The sequence below is a fragment of the Hypanus sabinus genome, chromosome 4 (genome assembly GCF_030144855.1).
Source record: "Hypanus sabinus isolate sHypSab1 chromosome 4, sHypSab1.hap1, whole genome shotgun sequence".
Taxonomy (NCBI): domain Eukaryota; kingdom Metazoa; phylum Chordata; class Chondrichthyes; order Myliobatiformes; family Dasyatidae; genus Hypanus; species Hypanus sabinus.
The window spans coordinates 108,871,766-108,897,490 of NC_082709.1; the positions used below are offsets into that span (position 1 = coordinate 108,871,766).

Below are 25,725 nucleotides of genomic sequence, written 5' to 3' on the forward strand. Positions count from 1 at the left end.
ATCAAGTGCATTTTCTCAGAACCAGTTATAAAAAGAGTTCCTTCATCATCTGTGGCAGAAAACTTGGAACTTTGTCAACAGTGTTCACCCTGTTGTCACTGCAGATTAAATGATGTAAAATGTCAATGGTTTTTCATGGAAAAGCATATGCATATAAATGTATTCAGCCACTCCGCTGCATTTTTACTGCTAATGCCATTTCATCCTGTGTGTAAATATCTTGGATAGTTGGTGTAGCTCTTCTTGTCTGGCATTCTGTGCCTTGTGAGAAGGCATGGGCACTCCCTGTAACTTCGGCAAGCCGTTGCAGGAAGTATCTATTTGCAGCAGCTTGAACTCCAGCTTGCAGAGCTGGACTGGTAGTTTTAGTCACTGTGGTTGTGAATGGTGTGATTAAGGAAGTGGTGATTTTTTTGTAATGTAAGTACATAATTGCTGGACAGACTGAGCCGCCTGAGTCCATCCTCCTCTCAAACAGGATTTCTGTTTTGGATGCTGGTACGTCATGACACGTAGCCTGACATGGCACTGCAAGTAGCTCGGCTGCACATGAGGGGAGGAAAAAAGAGAGTCAAATAGTAAAACTGGTCAATTCAATAGTCTGGAGGAATAGGCATGGTAGGAGATGAAATGTTGCTTGAATTTTTAAAAAAACTGCAGCTGCTGGAAATCGGAAACATAAACAGCAGGTCCAGAGCTGTGAGATAAGCTTTCAAGAATGTGAGTGATGGCAGTGAGCCAGGCAGAACACGATGTGGAATTATTTAGATAAGAATAAGAGATTAGAGGCAGAAAGCATCGGTGGGAGTCGCCAAATAATATTGTAACAGGGAGACACCAAACTGCAGGTACTAGAATCTGGAGCAACTTCCAAGAATTCAGAGTTTTGACTTTCTCCAACAGTTTGTTTTTAGCTTCAAGTAGTTTTGTAATATTGGACAGAACTTAAATCGGAATATTAGAGATGCAGTGAACAGGCTAATATAGTATACAGAGTTTAATACACATTCAGATTGGATCGGTCAAATTAATTATTATAAGATAGCAGAAAAGATTCGTATGAACAAAATGTTTTTTTTAATCTATATGTTTTGGAGCCAAATGGAGGAGGCTGCTGTGGATGTTGATTTTGGAATTGAGAAAGGGTTAATTAATTATCTCAAAGTTCAAAATGAATTTATTCCCAAAGTATATATATGTCACCATACACTACCCTAAGATTCATCATCTTATAGGTATTCACATTAAGTACAAAGAAACACAATAGAAAGAATGAAAAACAGCATACGAGACAAAGAGCCAGTGTGCAACAAACAACAAAGTGAAAAAAACTCAAAAATAATGATAATCCAAATCAGGTTTTATTATCACCAGCATGTGTTATGAAACAATACATGACAAATATAGATTAAAAAACTGAATTACAGTAAATATGTATACAATGGCATGCAAAACTTTGGCACCCTGGTCAAACTTTCTGTTACTGTGAATAGCTAAGCAAGTAAAATGTGACCTGATTTCCAAAAGGCATAAAGTTAAAGATGACATATTTCTTTAATAATTTAAGCAAGATTACTTTTTTATTTCCATCTTTGACAGTTTCAAAATAACAAAAAGGAAAAGGGCCTGAAGCAAAATTTTGGGCACCTTGCATGGTCACTACTTAGTAACACCCCCTTCGGCAAGTATCACAGCTTGCAAACGCCTTCTATAGCCAACTAAGAGTCTTTCAATTCTTGTTTGGGTGATTTTCGCCCATTCTTCTTTGCAAAAGGCGTCTAGTTCTGTGAGATTCTTAGGCCGTCTTACATGCATTGCTCTTTTGAGGTCTATTCACAGATTTTCGATGATGTTTAGGTCAGGGGACTATGAGGGCCAAGGCAAAACCTTCAGCTTGCGCCTCTTGAGGTAGTCCAATGTGGATTTTGAGGTGTGTTTAGGATCATTATCCTGTTGCAGAAGCCATCCTCTTTTCATCTTCAGCTTTTTTACAGATGGTGTGATGTTTGCTTCCAGAATTTGCTGGTATTTAATTGAATTCATTCTTCCCTCTACCAGTGAAATGTTCCCCGTGCCACTAGCTGCAACACAAGCCCAAAGCATGACTGATTCACCCCCGTGCTTAACGGTTGGAGAGGTGTTCTTTTCATGAAATTCTGCACCCTTTTTTCTCTAAACATACCTCTGGTCATTGCAGCCAGAAAGTTCTATTTTAACTTCATCAGCCCACAGGACTTGTTTCCAATATGCATCAGGCTTGTTTAGATGTTCCTTTGCAAACTTCTGATGCTGAAATTTGTGGTGAGGACACAGGAAAGGTTTTCTTCTGATGACTCTTCCATAAAGGTCATATTTGTGCAGGTGTTGCTGCACAGTAGAACAGTGCACCACCACTCCAGAGTCTGCTAAATTGTCCTGAAGGTCTTTTGTAGTCAAACGGGGGTTTTGATTTGCCTTTCTAACCATCCTATGAGCAGTTCTCTTGGAAAGTTTTCTTGGACTTCCAGACCTCAACTCGACCTCCACCATTCCTTGTTAACTGCCATTTCTTAATTACATTACGAATTGAGGAAACGACTACCTGAAAACGCTTTGCTATCTTCTTACAGCCTTGTGGGCATCATTTATTTTAATTTTCAGAGTGCTAAGCAGCTGCTTAGAGGAGCCCATGGCTGCTGATTGTTGGGACAAGGTTTGAGGAGTCAGGGTATTTATAAAGCTTTGAAATTTGCATCACCTGGCCTTTCTTAATGATGGCTGTGAACAAGCCATAACCCTAGGAAGCTAATTAAGGTCTGAGATCTTGGTAAAAGTTATCTGAGAACTCAAATCTCTTGGGGTGCCCAAACTTTTGCATGGTGCTCCTTTCCTTCATTTCACTCTAAAATTGTGCAAAACCAAAATAATACACTAATCTTGCTTAAAATATTGAAAAGAATGTTTCATCTTTAATTTTATGACTTTTGGAGATCAGTTCATTTTCTACTCACAGTAACACAAATTTTGACAGGGGTGCCCAAACGTTTGCATGGTATGCCTATTAAGTAGTTAAGTTAAAATAAGTAGTGCAAAAAACAGAAATACAGAAAGTAGTGAGGTAGTGTTCACGGGTTCAGTGACCATTTAGGAATCGTATGACAGAGGGGAAGAAACTGTTCACCAAGTGTGTGCCTTCAGGCTTCTGTACCTCCTTCCTGATAATAAAAATGAGATGAGGGCCTGTCCTGGGTGGTAGGGGTCCTTACTGATCGACATTACCTTCCTATGGAGCTGACTAATTTTACAAGTTTCTGCAACTTCGATGTCATGCAGTAGCCCACCCCCACCCCCATACCAGATGCAGCCAGTCAGAATATCTCCATGGTACATCTGTAGAAGTTTTCGAGTGTTTTAGGTGACAAACCAAATCTCCTCAAACTCCTAATGAACTAATGCCCCTGTCTTGCCATCTTTATAACTGCATCAATATGTTGTGACCAGATTAAGTCATCAGAGATATTGAAATTTAAATTGCTCACTCTCTCCACTTCTGATCCATCTATGAGGATTGGCGAACACGAGAGGGCACAGTTTTAAGGTGCTTGGAAGTAGATACAGAGGAGATGTCAGGGGTAAGTTTTTTTACGCATAGAGTGGTGAGTGTGTGGAATGGGCTGCCGGCAGTGGTGGAGGTGGATGCGATAGGGTCTTTTAAGAGACTCTTGGATAGATACCTGGAGCTTAGAAAAATAGAGGGCTATGGTAATCCTACGCAATTTCTGAAGTAAGTACATGTTTGGCACAGCTTTGTGGGCTGAAGGGCCTGTATTGTGCTGTAGGTTATCTTTGTTTCTATGATTGGTTCTTACCCTTTCTCTGGTCACGATGCAACCGGTCGATACACTCTCCACCATGCACCTATAGAAGTTTATCAAAGTTTTAGAGGTCATACTGAATTTTTGCAAACTCCTAAGGAAGTAGAAGTACTGCCTTGCTTTCTTCATAATTGCACTTAAGTGCTTGACCCAGAACAGGTCCTCCACAATAATAACAGTGAGGAATTTAAAGTTTCTGGCCCTCTCCACCTCTGATCCCCCAGTGGGGACTGGCTCGTGAACCTCTGGTTTCCTCCTTCTGTAGTCAATAATCGGCTCTGAGAACACAGCCCTGTGATACTCCTGTGCTGATGGTGATTGTGGAGGAGATGTTGCAACTCCAAACTGACTGGGTCTGCACGTGAGGAAAGTGAGAATCTGGTTGCACAGGGAGGTCCTGAGGCCAAGGTTTTGGAGCTTACTGTTTGGATTCGAGGTGATGATGGTATTGAAAGCAGAGTTGTAGTCACCCTGATGTATGCATTCCAGAGGAAGATGGCACCAGTTAACAAGGTGACCAGCGCGACATCCTTCAGAGAGTTTGCAAAGCTACTTCTTTTACATCTTCTATTTCTTTCAAATGTGGTTCTGCTAATGTTGGAGCCTATGACCTACAAACCCCATTTCCAGAAAAGTTGGGATATTTTCCAAAATGCAATAAAAACAAAAATCTGTGATATGTTAATTCACGTGAACCCTTATTTAACTGACAAAAGTACAAAGAAAAGATTTTCAATAGTTTTACTGACCAACTTAATTGTATTTTGTAAATATACACAAATTTAGAATTTGATGGCTGCAACACACTCAACAAAAGTTGGGACAGAGTTAAAATAAGATTGAAAAGTGCACAGAATATTCAAGTAACAGCGGTTTGGAAGACCACATTAAGCAGGCTAATTGGTAGCAGGTGAGGTATCAAGACTGGGTATAAAAGTAGCATCCATCAAAGGCTCAGTCTTTGCAAGCAAGGATGGGTCGTGGCTCACCCCTTTGTGCCAAAATCCGTGAGAGAATTGTTAGTCAGTTCAAAAGGAACATTTCCCAACACAAGATTGCAGAAAATTTAGGTCTTTCAACATCTACAGTACATAATATTGTGAAAAGATTCAGAGAATTCAGAGACGTCTCAGTGTGTAAAGGGCAAGGTTGGAAACCACTGCTGAATGCCCGTGATCATTGAGCCCTCAGGCGGCACCACCTAGAAACTGTCATGTTACTGTGACAATTATAGCCACCTGGGCTCGGGAGTACTTCGGAAAACCATTGTCACTTAACACAGTCCGTCACTGCATCCAGAAATGCAACTTGAAACTGTATTACGCAAGGAGGAAGCCATACATCAATTCTATGCAGAAACGCTGGTGAGTTCTCTGGGCCCGAGCTCATTTCAGATGGACTGAAAGACTGTGGAACTGTGTGCTGTGGTCAGATGAGTCCACATTTCAGCTAGTTTTTGGGAAAAACGGGCGTCGAGTTCTCCATGCCAAAGATGAAAATGACCATCCTGATTGTTATCAGCAAAAGGTACAAAAGCCAGCATCTGTGGTGGTATGTGTGTGCATCAGTGCCCACAGCATGGGTGAGTTGCATGTATGTGAAGGTACCATTGACTCTGAGGCATATATTAGGATTTTAGAGAGACATATGTTGCCAACAAGGCGATGTCTCTTCCCGGGACGTCCATGCTTATTTCAACAGGACAATGCCAGACCACATTCTGCACGGGCTACAACAGCGTGGCTTTGTAGACACAGAGTGCGTGTGCTTGACTGGCCTGCTGCCAATCCAGATCTATCTCCTATTGAAAATGTATGGCGCGTCATGAAGGGGAGTATCAGACAACGGAGACCACGGACTGTTGAGCAGCTGAAGTCTTGTATCAAGCAAGAATGGACAAAATTTCCAATTGCAAATCTACAGTTAGTATCCTCAGTTCCAAAAAGATTAAAGTGTTATTAAAAGGAAAGGTGATGTAACACAATGGTAAACATGCCTCTGTCCCAACTTTTGTTGAGTGTGTTGCAGCCAACAAATTCTAAATTTATGTATATTTATAAAATACAATTAAGTTGGTCAGTAAAACTATTGAAAATCTTTTCTGTGTACTTCTGTCAGTTAAATAAAGGTTCACGTGAATTAACACAGATTTTTGTTTTTATTGCATTTTGGAAAATATCCCAACTTTTCTGGAAATGGGGTTTGTACTTTTTGTTGCTGTGTTTTTGGGTCGACTAAGTGATGTGGTGCTTTGCTGTCTCTGAGGGGGTTAGGTGAGGTTTCCAGCGAAGCGCGTGGCCTCTGGAGATGGGCTGTGAAACCACGATCCACTCCATTTCACGCTGACTAAAGTGTCAAGGAAAATGGAAAACCATTGAGGATGAGAGCGGAAAGCAGGCGGGTGTTTAGCACCGTCTATCTCTCTGTCTCTTGCCCGCTGCTCCCAGAGAAGGTGCCAGTGCACGAATGGCCTCCCCCTCTCACTCAATGCTGCTGGCCTGAAATTAAGAAATGACAGCACTAGATTGAACTGAACTGAGCTGAATGTGCTGTGTTCTCACTTGTTTTCCTTTTTCTGTTTGCGTGTTGGTGGTGTGATGTTTTACTTTGAATGGGTTCTTTGGTTTTCTTTCTTTCCATGGTTATCTGTGGGAGGATGAGTCTCAGGGTTGTGTACTGCAAGCATACTTTGATAATAAATGTACTTTGAATCACTGTTCCAGGGTTGAGTAAACAGCCAGTGAAGTAGCATCTGCTGTGGACCTGTGGTGATGGTAGGTAAATTGGAGCTTGTTGTTAAGAAGCCTATAGGAAAGAGTGGTGGAAATATGATAGAAATTTATATCAAATGATGTAGTTCCGTCTAAAACCAGGGTCTTAAATCTGATCCAAGAAAGCAAGAGGAATGGTTATGGTTGATTGACAAAACATCGAAAGGTACAGTGTTGGATAGGTCATGGCTTGTATTTTAAAAAAAAAGAAACAATGCATAATTCTTAGAAGAAAAATATACATCTGTTTAAGGCCCCATAAGCCAATAGTAACAGTGGTTGACAGGAGAAATTAAAAATAGTATTAAATTCAAGCAAGAGGATTATGAAGTTGCCAGAAATAGCAGCTGATTTGACAATAGGGGCACTATATAACTCAGCAAAAGAGGGCCAAGACATTGATAAAGGCAAAGTAAAATAGGATTGTCACTTCACAAGAAGCATAAAACATGAACTTTTAAGAGTTTCGGAGATATATAAAAATGAAAGTCAAGATTAGGAATGAATGGGTTTTTCTCATATTGGCAGTGAGGGATTTCAGGGAGCTGTGCTTGTGTCTTTGTCAGCAATCTAGCTGAGGAGAAAAAAGTTGCATTTTCAAATTTATTGATGATACAAGATTAGCCAAGGTAGAGGAGAAAAAAGCCTTCAAGAGTTTAGAAACAACCCAAGTGCATGAATGAGATCATCTTGCAGAAAAATGTATTGTCAGCAACTTCGGTGGAGGAAAGTGAGAATTAAGTACGGATACATTTGCACAAGTACACAAAGCCGTCATAAATTTGCCTTTCTAACAGCTTGTTGCACCTTCATGGTGACTTATTGTGAAAGTATTTCAGTATGGGAGTGAACATGTCTTACTGGAGTTACTTCGGGCTAACTGAGATCAGGTTATGACTTATTTACAGAAGGATGTACTTGCCATGGGGTACAGCAAAGATTCATTTGACTGCTTCGTGGGATGATGGGTTTGTTGAATGACAAGAGATTGAGAGGACCATTGCTGGTTTCTCTAGAGCAGGGGTCGGCAACCTTTACCACTGAAAGAGCCATTTGGGCCCATTTCCCACAGAAAAGAAAACACTGGGAGCCACAAAACCCGTTTGACATTTAAAATGAAATAATACTGCATACAACGTTTTTTTTTTGCCTTTATGCTATGTATAAACAAACTATAATGTGTTGCATTTATGAAATCGATTAACTCCTTCAGAGAAAACGAAATTACATTTCTGCATGCAACAAAACCATTTTGAACTCCGAAAAAAAGATGTTGGGTTGAAGGTTACTTTTAAGTAAAATAATCAATGTCTATTTGAGTCCTTCTTGTATTTATGAAAAACGCCAAACTTAAATTGTCCACCAGCAGCAAACCGAAAATAACGTCAGCCAGCTGTCAACCTGAAAAATAAAAGGACTATTTCACTGAACAATGAAAAAAATTATGAATATACGTAAAATAATAGGCAATTAAAATATTTATCATACTTGGTTAATGGGATTTCTGCCCTTGGACCTCAGCGCACAGCGTCTGCACATCAGGGCTGTATGACGTCACCTTCATCTTTACACAGGATCGCAAGCTGTCATCTGTGAGGCGTGCGTGATGTTTGTTTTTAATAAAGTTCATGTTGGAGAACACCTGCTCACATACATATGTGGATCCAAAGATACTTTTTAATGTTTACATAAATGTCGGGGATAGCATTCAATGTTTCGAACACAAGTTTGTCCGGTTTGGGGAGGTTTTCAATATCACTCCATTTGTGATTCTGAGCAAGAACGGCCTTCTGACGGGCAACATCTTCAAGGTCTGCTGTCAAGCGTCTAAACTTGGACACCCATATGTCTTTGTCGGCTATGTCGGCCAGTTCCATCTCAAGATCAGGTTGACTCACACTTGCCAATGCAGTCGTATTCAGTAGGGATGGATCGATGCTTAGGGGAGTGACCGGGAAGGATAATGTGTTTTTTACCTCTCTGAACTCACAGAAGCATTTCCCAAACGATGTTTGCATTGCGATGATTGCAGAATGAAAATACTCCGAATTTATCATGTCGTGAGCTTGTTTGAACTCTCTCATATTGGGGAAGTGAGACAATGTGCCTTTCTGTAAATCTCTGGCAAGCACTGTCAACTTATGCTGGAATGCCAAAACATCCTCCAACATGTGCAGGGCTGTGCGTCCTTTCCCCTGAAGAGCTGTGTTCAGCTGCGCTGTCATGTCTACCATGAAGTGTAGCTTTTACAGGCACTCTGGCTGTTCCAGCTCAGGAAAGGTGAGACCTTTGCTGCCCAGGAAAGTTTTCACTTCTTCCAGACACGTGGCAAAGCGTTTCAGCACCTCCCCTTTGGACAGCCACCGGACTTTGTTGTGCAGCAGGAGATCAGAATATGCGCTTTCCAGCTCGTCCAGCAACAAACGGAATTGACGGTGATTTAAACTTTTTGCCGTTATTTTATTGACAATCTGAATGACAACATCCATTACTTCTGTGCATTCCAGAGGAAATGTTTGAGCGCACAGTGCCTCTTGGTGCAAGATGCAGTGAAAAGTCAGCAGCTTTCTGTCCAGCGACTTCTGCAGTAAAGCCACAAATCCCTTGTGCGCTCCTGTCATACTTGCTGCCCCATCAGTAGCTACTGACACCAGGTGGGTGGTCTTTATTACTTTGGCTCTTAAACAATTCAAGACAGCCTCACAGATGTCCTCCCCCCGTGTTTGGCCTTTTAGAGCTATCAACTCAATCATTTCTTCCTGTGGCCCGGCAGAGTTTACATACTGGCAGAACAGCGCTATTTGTTCAATATCACCTTTGTCTTTAGACTCGTTACAGGCAATCGAGTAGGCCACAGCTGAATTGATGTCTTTAATTTGCTGTCTTGTGATGTCTTCTGCCATTTTTATGGTTCTGTCTTTGACAGTCTTTGCAGGGAGGTGCATATCCCTGATTTTCTGCACAATTTCACTCTTGTTTTTAAAGTCCGTGAATAGATGTTCTGAAATCTTAATGAAAGATTATTTTATATATTCACCATCTGTAAACTGCTTCCCGTGCCTGACTATTTCCTGAGCGGCAACAAAACTAGCATATGTCGTTGATTTTCCAGACTTCATCCACTTCTTGAAATGATTTTTGCTCAGATCAACCTTCCACATCAGTTCCGAAACGGCTTTTTTTCTCTCATCTCCATCCAGATATTTTTGAGCAAAGGCTGCGTGTTTATTCTGGAAATGTCTTGCGACTTTTGACTTTTTGTTGTTTGCTAGTTTCTCATTGCATATTAAGCATACCAGTAAACCAGTCTCGTCAGCAGTGAAAGCAAATGAATCTGACCACGTATCATTAAACGTTCTGTTTTCTTCACTTTTCTTTTTTTAGAGTTCTCCATAGTTAGCCTACCTTGGATCGAAAAATTAAAGAAATCGCGCACTGGTGGGTGTCAGGCATTGGCAGTGATGATGTATATTAATAGCGACAAAAAACACGTTTTATGTAGATTGTACAAGATCACCATAATCTTCAAATTTAGAATTACATTTCAAAAATGAACAAACTAACATAAAATACATTTTAATTAAATACTCATCATTTATTTTCAGAAGCCATAGGGAGCCGCAGCACAGAGATGAAAGAGCCGCATGTGGCTCCGGAGCCGCGGGTTGCCGACCCCTGCTCTAGAGTGATAGGAGATCACACCGAGTCTCATAAAATTTTTACTGGGCTAGCCCAACAGGGTGGGTGCAGGGAGTATATTTCCCATGACTGAGGAGTCTAGGGGTTGTATGGGGTGTCTGGGGGGGGTAGCACCTCTGGTGGGGGGGGCCTGCCGTTCCCTTTTTCAGGGCAGTTCGTCCACCTTTGACCCCCACCTGGCACTCAGCTCTCACATGTGGCTCAAAGTAGCTGTAGCATGCGCAGTGACCACACCCCGGTAAACGGTCTCGGAAGACGGGCCAAACCAGGTGAGGGTAGCTGATGTGTCTTCAACCCTCGGTGAGGTAGGGGATCTCCCTATCCCAGCGTGTGAAGTCTGGCCGAGGTGGATTGAGCAGAGGAGATGGATTAATGGTCCAATGGTCAAGAAGGCAGGCCAGCAGGTGTTATGGAGCGCTAAGAGCATGACAAGGCACTTAGATATCCTGGTCATTCACTGCAAGAGGAGGTGATCTCTTTAAGCTCACTCAGCAATAGGCAAAGGCAAACCACTGCTGTAACCTGCCGAGTACATGATTTCCCAATATGTCAGAGCGGTGTGGAGGGAAACCATCTGCCGAATAGAAATTCCAGATGTGACCTAATGACAACGACGAGGAGTCTAGAACCATGGATCACATCACCGGGTTCAAGAACTGCTACTTCTCGTCAACCATTCAGTTCCTGAACCAACCGGCAAAACTGCTATCACTGCACTAATCATTCTGCACCAAAGTGGATGTTCTTCTGTTCTAACTGTGTTCTTTCTTGTAAAAGTTGTACATAATTTATATATGGTTTATGTTTTCCTTGTGAATACTGCTTATGTACCTGTGATGCTGCTGCTGTTAAGTTTTTCATTGCATCTGTGCATTCAAGAGCTTGTGATATGACAATAAACTCGATTTTAACTTTCATAAGTCTCAGAAAATGGGTCCAGGAAGTCTGGGATTGAGATGAGGAGAATTGTCAGCATGCAAAGGTTGTGGAATCTTTGAAATTCTTGACTCCAGAAAGCTGTGGAGGCTTGTTTGAGGTTGTTGCTATCACAACTCTGACAACTATTCCTTCTTCATAGTTCCTGCTCGTTGTGCAATGGTATGATGTATGGGTGTATTATAAGTTTTAACTGGTCACCTGAGACTTGTTCTTTGTTAATATGATATATAATGTAATATAATCCGATAGCTTCCAAAATGAACGGTTTGTCTTACATTGAAGGGTTTATTAATTTGCCTCTGCCATGTGAATTGTAGCATGTATTTCAAATAGATTTCAATTTTTAACTACTTATTAACTCGAAAGTGTTTTCTTTCTGTTTAATCATTTGGGTCTTGAGTGAATAATTTAAAAACGTCTTTTTGCATATTATGTGCTTCAGAAAATTGATAAAAATGGAATGGAGAGGATTGGTAAAAGAACATGCCTAAATAACAGGGAATGTTTGATGAATGTGGACAGAATTCAAACAGAGTAACACTGGCTGAGTACCCTATAGTAAAAAAAATTCCGTCTATCTATGTCACAAGGTGTATTTTCAATGACTATCAATACATTCGTAGTCATTTATTTTGAGTTCTGTAGCATACTTGAGTGTTATAATGTGCACAATTTAATATAATAAATATACATATTGTGCATTAATTATGGCTTAACTGGTTTTGTGCTTTGTATTATAGTCATTAATGGCCATTAGTGTTAGTGTTTTGAGACAGATTTGTATTATTATATTGCCTTCATTTATTTCTTTAGGTAGAAAATACATGCAGAATTATGGTGACCTACCAAAAATCCACAATATGTTATTTGGTAATGTTGATTCCCGGGCTTTTGTGTTTTATGTGATTATTCTGCTATACAGCTATAAAATGGAATTAAATATTTTGATATGGGGGGGGGAATATTCTTTGTTATGCATCTTGATTTTTGTTTGGTACACTTTTTAACCATTTAAAATAACTTTACAACCAGTGCTCAGGGCCTGTATCCTTGAAGTATTTTTAAAATTAGAATGCTCGCCCAGACAGACAGACGTACTTTATTGATCCCAAGGGAAATTGGGTTTTGTTACAGTCGCACCAACCAAGAATAGTGTAGAAATATAGCAACATAAAACCATAAATAATTAAATAATAATGGGTAAATTATGCCAAGTGGAAATAAGTCCGGGACCAGCCTATTGGCTCAGGGAGACAACTCCAAGGGAGGAGTTGGAAAGTTTGATGGCCACAGGCAGGAATGACTTCCTATGACGCTCAGTGTTACATCTCGGTGGAATGAGTCTCTGGCTGAATGTACTCCTGTGCCTAACCAGTATATTATGGAGTGGATGGGAGACATTGTCCAAGATGGCATGCAACTTGGACAGCATCCTCTTTTCAGACACCACTGTCAGAGAGTCCAGTTCCACCCCCACAACATCACTGGCCTTACGAATGAGTTTGTTGATTCTGTTGGTGTCTGCTATCCTCAGCCTGCTGCCCCAGCACATAACAGCAAACATGATAGCACTGGCCACCACAGACTGGTAGAACAACCTCAGTATCGTCCCCCAAGCTGCATTCCCCTACTTGCTCTTGTGTACGGTTGCCAGCTCACTTACTCATTCTCTCTTCAGCCTCCTGTAGTCTAAAACCTTCGCATCTCCCCTTTCAGAAGAAAGAAAAACAACTGAAGTGACAATGCAGTTATTATCAGTAACATTTGTAAGAAATATGTAAGCATGCTCATATTTTTGTTGTTATGTTTTGTTTCTTTGTGATAAATTTGTGGTTAATAGCTTTCTTTATCATACAGGTACCTAAATATCTTTCACAGCAGTGGGCTAAAGCGACAGGAAGAGGTGAAGTTGGAAAGATAAAGATAGCCAAGTAAGTGAGATCTGTTGCACAGCCGCTGTTGAACATTGAATTTTTCTGATTGGTAAACTAGTGCCCATTAACTAAGGTTTTCTTTTGTCTCTCTGCATTTAACAGGAATCAAGGAAAAACTGAGGTAAGAGATTGCAATGAAGCAGGTAGCAATACAATAAAATGTTATGTCATTATATCATTGTAGAAAATACAATCTGACTTCTTCACAACTTTGGTGGTGCCAGACTTGCAACTTCTCCAGACTTTTAGATATTACATGTTATTCTACAGACAATGTTTACATATTGCACCGTAGTATGATAACTTTTTCGGTGAGCTGAAGGGGAGTGAGGCATATGGAATTACTCTAGCAGTGGCTCCAGTCACAGACTCATCCATGTTCGTGACTTCTGGTGTTTCAGACTCCAGCACCAGCTGCACACAGACAGGATCGTGGCTCCAGCTGTATGCCAGTTTTGGTCATAAACTCCCCCTTGAACTCTGAACCTCCAACTTGCACTCAGAACCAACGAGTGAGCCAGATGCCAATCTGTGAAGACGTTTGAATAGTTGGTTGCTGGACTATTAGAGTCTTACTGTATCTTCAGTCTTACTTTGCCATTATTGATTGTTAACTCATGAGTTACGTCAGTACCTTGTGTTAATTCTGGTTTGATCACGAATCTCATCACATGATCACTTAAGTAATAAAAGTCATCAAAACTTTTATGTAATTTTTACTTGTACAAACAATTTTAATTAATATATAAACTATTATTCTCTTCATGTAATCAAACATTAATATAATCATGTGTAATGTTTTAATTAGGTAAATGATGAGCACAAAGCTCTTAATAAATTTGTGGGATTTGAAAAACAAATTTGGATTCAGATACCTTTGACTAACTGTACATATTTCTGGCAGACAGTTCCTCTTTGTATCGTACTTTTAAAATAACACAAAAATCCAAATCTCAAACCCCTAAGATTATGGAATTATTATTTATTTAACTTCTATTCAGACTTTATTAAACTTGTTTAGAGGAGTTATCAGTTACAGAAGTAAACTCAAAATTCTTACAACTAAAATGAACGAACCTATCATTATTAAATATGTTACCGTCCTTTAAAAGCACCACCCTTCTTGCCATGCACAATACTATCAGATCGACACCTGTCAGAATTTAACAGTTAATCAAAATTAGAGTGTTGTAGTACATGCATGAGAGTTACTAGCATTCTTATCTTGATTATAATATATTGCAAGTATACATTACAAAAGCCTGTATTCATACCTAAACCCTCTGCTGATCAGGGTCGACTTTAGATGTTGTGTCCTAGCTGCTGAAGTGGAGACGCAAGCCAGGGCAGTACGATATGGAGAGCAAGCTGTTACCTATGCAACAGCTCCCCCTCTCCGTGCAGCTGATGAATCCAAAGGAATGGCAGAGACTGAAACAGTTTTGCACCAGTAGCGTTGTAGGAATTGAACTCAACATAAGACTGCCTTAGGGACTTCATTTCTGGATCTCTCCTCAGGGTTTAATCCCAAAACCTTCCTCATGAGTGGGTATAGCCGCAAAGCTACAGAGGTTTGAAATCCGAGTTTTCTAGATGAGCTGCCAACCACGGCGGATGAGCCTCATCTGCCCAATGCGACAAGTTTTAAGGTACCTGTAACTCACCTTTGCCCCTTTTCCTGCCAGTAGAAATGGCCAGGCTTAGCAGCAAAGCCACAATTGAAGGGCCAGGGGCTTGACTTGGAAGTTGGAGGCTATTTAAGACACATGGCATTAGAGGCATTTAGTAGATACTGGGAGCTTAACCCCCTCACCCCAGCTATGACAACCTGAAGGAACCATTCATGCCTAACTGCAGCATCTAAAAACAGTGTCCTCTTTGTTCTTGGCATTTCAAAACAGTAAAAACCTGCAAGCTTATTCTGGACCTGATTTTGACATATGTAAATAGAATGCCAAATTACTGTAATTTATTGAAGGAATTTCAAATATTGTGTGATAGTTTGTAAGAAATGAGATTGAGTAAGGTTGAGGCATTTTTCTTCAGAAATTAGAAGATGTTTTCCTTGGGTAAGAGAATGATTGACCTGATGGAGGTTTTCAGAATTCTGAATAAGTTGGTGGAGTAGACATTGAGAGGCTATTCTTTTTACAATTGTGTTCAGAGCTAAGAGTCATTTATACAAGATACTCAAATACTCAATGAAGAAAAAGTAGAAGTTACATCGTTTAGAATGTGAAAATTACCACACAGAAAGTACTAAAGGAAGTAGTTACAATACTTTCAAAGATTAACTTGATGACAAAATTGATATGTTGAAAACCATGGGTTTGAAAGAGCCATGTATTTATTTTCTATCTGTATTGTACTTTGAGTTGTGTACATATAATGTTTAATATGTCACATTAGAAACGAAGAGTTTAGTTATATATTTATACTTTGTTTTTGGGTCAGTCTAGTTTCAGTTGAGCTAGGGTGATACCTTTTTTGGTTAACTGCTTAATTATCCTTAAAATCACTGAACTACTTTTGAAAATTCTTGGCTACATTAAAGAATGCTTGGCTTAAGTACATTTAATATGTTAAGATTGCTTATTTCATCATATCGCTAGCTTTACTTTCATAAGTTTTCAATGTTTCGGGATTGTTTTGCCAGTTTCTTAATAACAGATCAAATGTATTCTTCTACTTTGGAACTTCATTATTGGATTGGATAGCGCATCATACAGGATCGATCCTGCCCACCCGTGCTTATCTCCAAGTGTTTATCGAGTAAGCGCTACAGAGCAGAATGAGGAGTACGAATTGGAGTTGCGTATGTTGGTTCTGCACTATATAATGGAAGGTGTGAGATTATAGAGCACATTTGGTGCCAATCATGGGACAGTAATAATTTATCCAATGGGTGCCACTGCCTTAATCAGGAGTGTTGCAATGAAATATTTAGTTTGACTTTCTGGTGAAACAAGCTGTTATGAAAACATCACGTTCCATGTATTTTGTCAAGAAGAAAACTCCTTTTTTGTCAATCACATTTTTCGAGAGGATTGCATACTTTCTGACCCTGACATTGAGGGTCGCTCAGAGGACTAGGTTGTCTCCGCTAGAACAGGATTCAAACAAGGTCTGTTAATATGGCTTTGCACACCAGCTACAACATAGGTTCTTTGTCCAGTGGTGTGGAAGTGTCACCTGGCCCCAAAACAGTGAAGGCAACAGAAGCTATAATGCAACAAGACCAAAAATTCCTCAGACAAAGTTGTCCTTTGACAGAGCTTTGCAGATAACCTGATAACTCCAAACTAAGTTCTTACAGTGTTTCCATTGTCCTGAAACCAACCAGAAAACCTTAAGACTGGTTTGATAAGACAGACCAGGTGATTGGCAACTTTACTAACCACGAATACAAGGCATAATTGGAATGGACATTTGACCATATCTTAATGGGAAAGGAACAGCTCAGGACCAGAAACTCACTGCTAATGACGTTCATGGCTTCTTCACCCTTGTCAAGGCCATCAATGGCCCAGTCATCTGAGAAAACACTGTTCCTTGATTTATAGAGTGGATTCTTTCCATCTTTACTGCACATCAGCTACAAAAGAAATGCATAGAGCTACATAAGCCACTATTTGTAGACGCACAAAAAAGAAATCTTTGACCCTCTGGGTTGAGACTATGGAGAATCATTCTACAATTTGGGTCTATTTCATCTTTGTAATGTGATGGAATACAAACCATAACCTTAATGGGTCCGTAGCGTGCAGACTCCTGTGATGTAAAGCGACGTCTTTGAATTAACACTTTTCTTGAACTTGCTGCAGGGTTGCAGCCGACCTCAAACATGCTGTCTGCTGACGGGGAATTATTTTACAGAATACATATGGATCTAGCTGTTAAAGCCAAAATGCAGGCCTGGGCAGTACGATATGGAGAGCAAACTGTTGCCCCTACAACAGGCTCCCCTTCTCCACGCACCTGATGAATCCAAAGGAACGGCAGAGATCAATACAGTTTGGCACCAGCTGCTATGAGGCTCCAGCTCTGGATTTTCCCTTGGGGCTTACTCCTGAAACCTTCCCCATGAGTGGGTGTAGCTGCAAGGCATGGAGGTTTGAAGTCAGAGTTTGCCTTCTAGATGAGCGGCCAATCAAAGCTGACAAGTCCCGTTAGCTTCAAGGCGCCTGCAGCTCACCTTTACCTCTTCTCTTGCCAGTAGAATCTAAACCACACATGAAGGCAGGAGCTAGACTTGGTTGTCAGAAACTATTTGAGACTCACACCATTGGACATATTTAATGGATGGTGAGAGCTTATCCCCACTACTCCCCCAAACATGGGTGTGACGACCTTTAAGAACTTATTTCACAGGACAGGTAGGGCCACCTTGACCCCTGAACCAAAATCACTCCAATTACAATTATTGAACTTCAGTCTGGGAATAGTGGATTTATTCCTCTTGATTTGCTTACCATTTGATGCCAGTCCAGTCCAGCAGAAACGTTCGTCAAAGCCGTCAACACACTCACTTGTGGTACTTCTGAGCTATTCTGGAATTTGGGCACTCGTAAAGCAGGCCGTTTCTCTGCTCTTCTGGTCTTTTCCAAATATTGCTCAACTTGAGTACTGGAGGATGGTGGTGCTGTTTATTAGATGGTTTCCTTCTGTGTCTTTGATAAAATGCCACAAGGCTTGATCAGCTGCACAGTCAGTGTTGACGCCTCATTTTGACTGTTTTCTCTCTAGTTATGTCAGTTGGATTTCTGGTGGGATGGTCATGAATAGGAGTAAGGTATGAGTATGTCAGTGTTTTGTTTGACCAGTCTGTGGGGCAACTCTCCCAATTTAGATGATATTTGGGGGAGAGGGAGATGGACTGGAGTTGGCTTTACTCTTTCTTTGTTTAATATGTAATAGAACTGAATGGTTTGCTTGGCAGTTTTGAAGGCTGTTACGATCAAGTCACATAGGTTTAGAGCAGGGATTCTCAACCATTTTTAGGCCATGGGCCATTACCATTAACCGAGGGGTCCATGGACCCCAGGTTGAGAACACCTGCTCTAAAGTTATAAACAGGCCAGGTTGAATAAAGAGAGCAGAGTTTCTTCTCTGAAGGATATTAATAAGTCAGATGGGTTTATTACTTTCTGGAGGTCGGTGGTCACCATTCCTGACAATTGCATTGTCTTTCTTTCTTTTTTTTAAAAGATTCAAAGCTTCATTTATTACCAAAGAATGTATGCAGTATACAACTCTAAGATTCGTCTTTTCCAGATAGCCACGAAACAAAGAAAACCATGGATGTCATTCAAAGAGAAACAGCAAATTCACCCCGCCACACACAAAAAAATGGCAACACTGTCATCAGAATCTCAAACCCTATTCCCCCGCACAAAACACGACAAGAACATTAACCCCCCCCAATCCTGCTCCTCTTGCACAAAATGCAACAGAATTCCCCCAATCCCCCTCCCCTGCACAAAAAAACAATGAGAAAGAAAGGACAAAAACACAGAATATAAAAACCATAAGACTGGAACAAGTCCATAGTCTAATCTATAAGCGCAGAACCTCGGTATCGTCCTCTGATATCATCAAAAGGGAGAGCGAGACAGACACCATTCGAACGCAGAGGCCTACCCGCTGGGCCTGGTGAGCCACCACACAGTCTCCTTTTCTGGCAGTAGAGGGGTCCCATCAGTGATCAAAAGGCAGGCAGTCCTCACTGTCTTTTCTCCTGCTTACACTATGAAGCTTTCAATTCTTATGGCTCTTCTGGAGGAGGTGAGGATTGTCTTTGGGAAACTCCTGGTCTCTTCCTGATTTATTTCTCTCGGCCTTCTCCTGTCTCCTGCCTTCTCGATTCTTGCATTATTTCCCAAGCGGAGCGGGATAATTCCTCAGTCAGGCTTTCATTCGTTTTGGTCACGCTGACGGGCAACCCTCTGGCCTTCATGTCTGTAGTCGCCTCTTCCACTGTCTGGTACAACTGCGTCCCATTGTCATAAAACACTCGAAGTTTAGCAGGGTACGGAGTTTGAAATCTAATCTTATTTTGCTTTAGTACTCGCTTTACTTCAGAGTATTCTTTGCATTTCTGGAGGACTGCGGGAGGGTAATCTTGGTCGAAATATATTAATTTATCCTCTAAAAACACTCTCTTCTTACCCCAGGCCCTTCGTAGAATCTCCACCTTGCTACTGTACCAAAGGAATTTAATTATTATTGAGCGTGGCTCTCTATCCTGGGTAGGTTTTGGGACTAACGTGCGGTGGGGTCTTTTGACTTCCAGCTTCATAGCCAGGGGAAAGATCCAGTGTGTCCCACAGTAACTTTCTGACAAACTCCATCATGGATGAGCCCTCCGCTCCCTCAGGAATGTTGTAGATTCAGATATTTTTCCAACGTGATCTTCCCTCCAGGTCAAGCAGTTTACCTTCTTGGTGATGTATTATTTTTATTGTCTTGCTCAGTATCCGTTCCACGTTTTGAATGCGATCTTCCACCTTCTTGATGCGAGTCTCTGCCACTACTATTTTTTGATTGACGCTGGCAAGCTCTGATTAAATATCACGGAGCTGATGCTCTATTTCTTTCCGGAACTGCCTTATCTCTTTCAGGATTTCGAAGATATTCGCCGCTTCACCTGAATAAGGCCCAGCAGCCACCTAGCTAGCACGCAGTCAGGTCGGCAATCTGCACACTGCACTCCTCTCGGACACAGGCTCCGCAGTCTTGCTTTTTTAATTTCCATGTCTTCTCCCCATTCTTGCCCCTCTTTTCAGTTCAAATATTTTTTGAAAAATATTATATTTGATGGGTTAATGGGGCTTAAAACATGTTTTTCCGGAGGAGCTAGTGACTTAAGCTGCCATTCTTGACGATGACGTCACCGGAAACCCCAGATGCATTTTCTTTCAAATTCTAAATTATTTAATTAACTGAATTTGAATTTCCTGGCACAGTGGCTCCTATTCTTTTTGGGTTACTATCCCCTTGGCTCCCAGACTACATTCCCAAGCATCGCCCTTTCCCTTTTCAGCCATTACGTAAAAACTATAAAGAATTTTGATTTACGATGCACAGTGAAAGAAAATGGGAACTGCAATTTCAAAACAGTGACAAATAATTGCAAATATTCAGATCTATTTAAAGTCACAAATAAAATTATTTCTTTAATTACAGTAAAAACTATTTTCATCAACAATTTTAGAGCATCCTTATTCATTCTCTCACTACTTCATTGCTTTTTCACCTTTCAATAGGATGGATGGGCCTGGTGCAGTGATATGAAGTCCATTCAGGATTAGTCTCAGATCCTCACCTTCAGTAAATTGCAGTCTGTTTCATGCTTTGAAAGTAGTTGAGCAACTGCACTGAAACCATGCTTCATTAAACATGATGTTGGAAAGGCAATAAAGAACATCTTGACCTTTTTGCACAGTACAAGGTAGCGTTTGGAGATTTCTTTCTGCAAGAAAATGTCTTGATATGATTTTTTGAATCTTGGATTTGTGGTAAAATCAGTTCTTCCTCCATCCTTCCTGTTAATTCCTCATTACAAGTGTTCAAGAATGGATTTATTACCCAATCTGGAATTTGGATTGAGAGAAGATGCTGACATGTCATTGTGCGGCTCACCCAAGTGGGCATAGCGTATGTGAAGATCATCATATGGTATTCTTCCTTTCTCTTCCGACTCAGAGGCTCGGAAATTAGAAAAGATCAGGATGACTGACGTTACACCTAAATAGGGCTAACTCAGACAGAAATATGGAGACGACACAATTCTCATCATTTCCTTATAATTGGAGATGATTTCATTTAACTTTGTGAATAATTGTGAATAACAAATAAGCAAAGTCATGCCTAATATTCTTGAGTTGATTACTGAATGAAGCATTCAATCTTCAAAGAATTTTATCACAGTTTGAAAAAGTGTATAAAAACATCTCAGACATTTTCCTTTTGAGAGTCACCTGACTCCTGTGTTCAACAGGAAGTGTTCAGACTGTTCATTGTTCTCAGTAAAAGCTCTCGAAATAGTTGAGAATTGAGAGCATGGGACTTGATTTTATTTGCCACAGTATTTAATGGTTTGTGCAGCTGATCACTTGGGTTTTTTGTGACAAAATATCTGCGGATTACAGGGTTAATGGTAAATATGTCAGATATAGTTTTTTTTCAAGAAAGTAATAACCCCACAGTGGTGTCCTGTCATTGATGGTGCCAGTCTGTTTCACAAGCAAGAATGTTGGTGCAAGGAAAGTCCTTCTCTTTGGAAAATTGCTCAGCAGCCCGGAATTTTGACTTCCCTTCATAACTATTTCTAGTCCTCTTGCAGATGACAACTCCTGGACCATGCTTTCAGTTTATAAAGTGAACATAACCAAGAAGCAAAGATTTGTTGCCTGGCAATATTGACTCATCCAACTGCAGAATGAATTCTGTTGTTTTATGTAGCACGATGTGTCTTTCACATTCTGAGACATTTCATCCATTCATCTTTGAACAACCTTAGCAGAATCACTTTAATTATTTGGTCTGGTGACATTTGGTATGTAAAACTGTGCTCAGAACCTCCCTTACTGCTGGCAGAATCAGTTCTCCAATTGTATGGTGCTTTCCTAATTTAGCAATGAGCAATGAAATGTTGTGTGAAGCACACAGACCATCATTGTTTTGTAGTGATGTGCTGGCAAGCATGTTTTGAAGCATTTTATGTTTCTGAAAGTTTTCACAAATTGACTGAAAATAAGTCAAGTTCTTGTTTGCTTTATCAGAGTGTATTCTTTTCAAATGTTCAAGGAGTCTAGATGTTTCATTGCCTCATGAAAAACTTTTTCACACAACAGACACATTGGCTGCTGCTGGTTGTTTGGTGCTGGTATAAATCCATATTTCAGAGACTCTGCACAATACTCTCTACACTTTTTTGTTTGGTCTGTTTCTGCCATTTTCATTACGGATTAACGTCCGCATTCAATCACCTTTTGTTTAAATCCAGCCTCAAGCAAAAGAGGAAAGTTATGATCTCATCATAACTAAGGCCAAACCTGACACTGCCTGAAGGTGCAAAGTAAGGGCAGCGACACCTTCATTGGGCTGTGGGCTAGAGAAGTGTAGTCAGGAGTATTAGAAGGGGTAGATTCTGAACTTTACCCCATTGAATGGCCAGATTCCCAGGAACTGTATCACTGCGTGTTTAGAGTATGGGAGTCATATTAGCTAACACTCTACTAAAGTAGTAAACAGAAATAATGCACGGGCCAGGCCCAGAAATAACATAATTTATACAGTTAAGATTTCTTATCGTATGCCAGATGCAGAAGTGACATATTGCATTTCAACAACTATAATGTGCTTTGAACAAAGTCTTAAGAGAATAGTGGGTTAGCAAGAGATTGTAATCAATTATGAACACTGAGGATCAAATGCTTATAATAATGATATAATTTCATAAATTAAACCTGTGATCGCTCAGCAGCAATTCCCCCCTTGCTAGTGAGCAACCCCTCCCCCCCCCAGTTCACTTAATCTTAGAAACTTCCAGCCCCCCCGAAAGGGTGTTATTGCCTACTTTGGGAACCACACTCTAAATTATGGGTTTGGTTATTGAAACTTTCCAGGCAGATGGGATTCATTAGCCGTGGTTGGCAGCTCATCTAGGAGAAGGAAAACACTGATCTCAAGCTTCGGCTTCCTTGTGGCTCTCCCTACTTGTGATGGGAGTAAATCCTGAGCAAAATTCTAGACCTGGAGATCCTGAAGCAGTACAGCATTGAGTCCAATGCTGATTGGCAGCTCCTGCAATGCCACAAATGCTATTCCTTTAGAATCATCAGCTGTGTGGACAACTGACTGCTCTCCACATCGTACTCCATGAGCTTGTTTACTGACTTCAAAAGCTAATTCACGACATCCACAATCAACCCTGACCAACGAAAGGCCTCCTATTGAACCATTCAGTCACTGTTTTTGGTACCCAAACTCAATAAAGGGAGCATTTATAATTGGGAAAATCCTATTAATCAAAATAGGATTTTGATTAATAATTGTTCTATAGCTCAGTGTAGGATAAAACGTTAGGAAGTGAGGGAGGTGTGTATGTTTTGAATGGGTTATTCAATGGGTATCATTGCAAAGAAGTTATGTAAAGGAAAGCTTTCAGCCCTTCTTAATTTATTCATTTTGAAAAATAACTGAAACTTCAGGAGCATAATTTTTTTTTAATAATCCGAGGGCTCGATTCTCTCTCCAGCATCATACAGTTGCAAGAAAAGGTTTGTGAACCTTGGTAATTACCTGGTTTTCTGCATTAATTACTCATAAAATGTGGTCTGATCTTCATCTAAGTCACAGTAATAGACAAACCCAATCTGCCTAAACTAATAACACATAAGCAATTGTACTTCTTCTCATCAATATTCAGTACACCATTAAAACAATCACAGTCCAGGTTCAAAAAAGTGTGTTAACCTCTGGGGTGATGCCTTCTACAAAAGCTGTTTGGAGTCCGGTGTTCCAATCAATGAGATGAGATTGGAGGTGTGGGTTGTAGAGGTACCCTGCCCTTTAAAAAGACACACAAAGTCAGGTTACTGACAGTGCCTGCTCGTCTCAAGACAGATGTTTATGTGCATCATGCCTCGATCAGAACAACTTTCACTGGAACTTACAGATGCATGGAACTGGAAAAGGCTACGAAAGTATTCCTAAAGACATGAGTGTTCATCAGTCCACAGTAAGAGAAATTATCTACAAATGGAGGAAATTCAGTATTGTTGTTACTCTCCTTAGGAGTGGGCATCCTGCAAGAATCATACAAGAGCATAAAGTGCAATGCTGAAGGAGGAGAAAAAGAACCCAAGGGTAACAGCAAAAGACCTGCTGAAATCTTAAGAACTTACTAAAATCTCTGTTCATGTGTCTACTATAAGAACAACACTGAACAAGAATGGTGTTCATTGAAGGACACCTCAGAGGAAACCACTGCTCTCCAAAAACAACATTGCTGCACATCTTAAGTTTGCAAAGGCCACCTGGATGTTCTACAATGCTTCTGGGATAATGTTCTGTGGACAGATGAGACAAAAGTTGAACTTTATGGCAGAAATGCACATTGTTATGATTGGAGGGAAAAGGGCACTACACACCAACACCAAAACCTCATCCCAACTGTGAAGCATGGTAGAAGGAACATCATGGTTTGGGGCTGCTTTGTTGCCTCAGGGCCTAAACAGCTTGCAATCTTTGAGCAAATAACGAATTATATGAAGACGTTTTACAGGAGAACGCCAAGATAATAGCCCATCACCTGAAGTTTAATAGAAGTTGGATAATGCAACAAAAATTATCCAAAACACAAGTGTAAATCAACAACAGAATGGTTTAAGAAGAAGAAAATGTATGCTTTGGAATGGCCGAGTCAGAGTCCAGATCTTAACCCATTTGAGATGCTGTGACTTCACCTGAAGAGGGTTGTTCATGTAAAGTATCCCAGAAATATTGACAAACTGAAACAGTTTTATACACAGGAATGGTCTAAAATTTCTCCACACCATTGTGCCAGTCGGATCAGCAGCTACAGGAAAAGTTTGGTGGAGGTTTTTGCTGCTAAAGGTTCTATCAGTTACAAGGGTTCACATAATTTTTCCAGACTGGATTGTGAATAATTAAACAATGGGTTTATAAAGACATAAAAGGTACAATTCTTTGTGTTATTAGTTTAGGCAGATTGTATTTGTCTATTATTGTGACTTAGCTGAAGATCAGACCACATTTTATGAGTAATTAATGTAGAAAACCAGGTAGTTGCAAGGGTTTCACAAACACTTTCTAAGTTTATGAATCTGTGTTTGAATAACAATTTCCTCATGTTAGTCCTGAAATTATCTATCACTGCTTTGGAAAATGGTTTTCAATTTTTTTTACATTTATTTCTGTCTAGCTAATGGTCTGTATCTCTGTAAGATCTCTCTGTTAATGTAGAATTAATGGTGCATATGCGTTAATATATGGTTGATGTCTGCTGTGGACTTAGACCTGAAACCTGTTTGTGTACTCTGTCTCTAGGATTCTGTTATACAGCACAGGAAAAAACATTATTTAGCCTTTCATGACTGTTTCTGTTCTAATTATTCCTTCCCCAGAGCTTCAATATGTTCCTTTTAAATACTGATGTTCATTCTGCTTCCACCTCTTTTCCATATTAAGTTATTCAGACGGTAGGAATTTGCTACAGTAAAAATAATCTTCCTTCCTCTTCGTTCTTTGCTCTCAATTTTTTCAGACCATATGCAAATCCTACTTCGTCGTGTCAAAGAGAAATTGTTTTCTAACAACACAGCCTGTGTGAAGATCTTGAGCAACAAATGCATTCTTTAAAGAGCAGTGGATTTTCAGCCATGTAGTAGTGCTCCCTTTAAATTTGGTATAGGAGTATAATTGCAAACATTTCAATTAATTATGGCTGTGGAGATTGCCCAACAGTGGATATGGGATCAATAAAAGTGGATTACATTTGCA

The 25,725-nt window shown here is 40.3% G+C and overlaps 1 protein-coding gene across 2 annotated transcripts in view; it reads left to right on the forward strand.

Moving 5' to 3' along the window:
* Window positions 1–25,725, forward strand: part of gtf2f2a (general transcription factor IIF, polypeptide 2a) — a 139,942-nt gene that overhangs the window by 13,812 nt on the left and 100,405 nt on the right. For both annotated transcript variants that reach the window (XM_059967843.1, XM_059967844.1), the window contains exons 2-3: window positions 13,121–13,194; window positions 13,300–13,318. In XM_059967843.1, coding sequence (XP_059823826.1) covers window positions 13,121–13,194; window positions 13,300–13,318 — 93 coding nt within the window. The remainder of the gene's footprint in view (window positions 1–13,120; window positions 13,195–13,299; window positions 13,319–25,725) is intronic.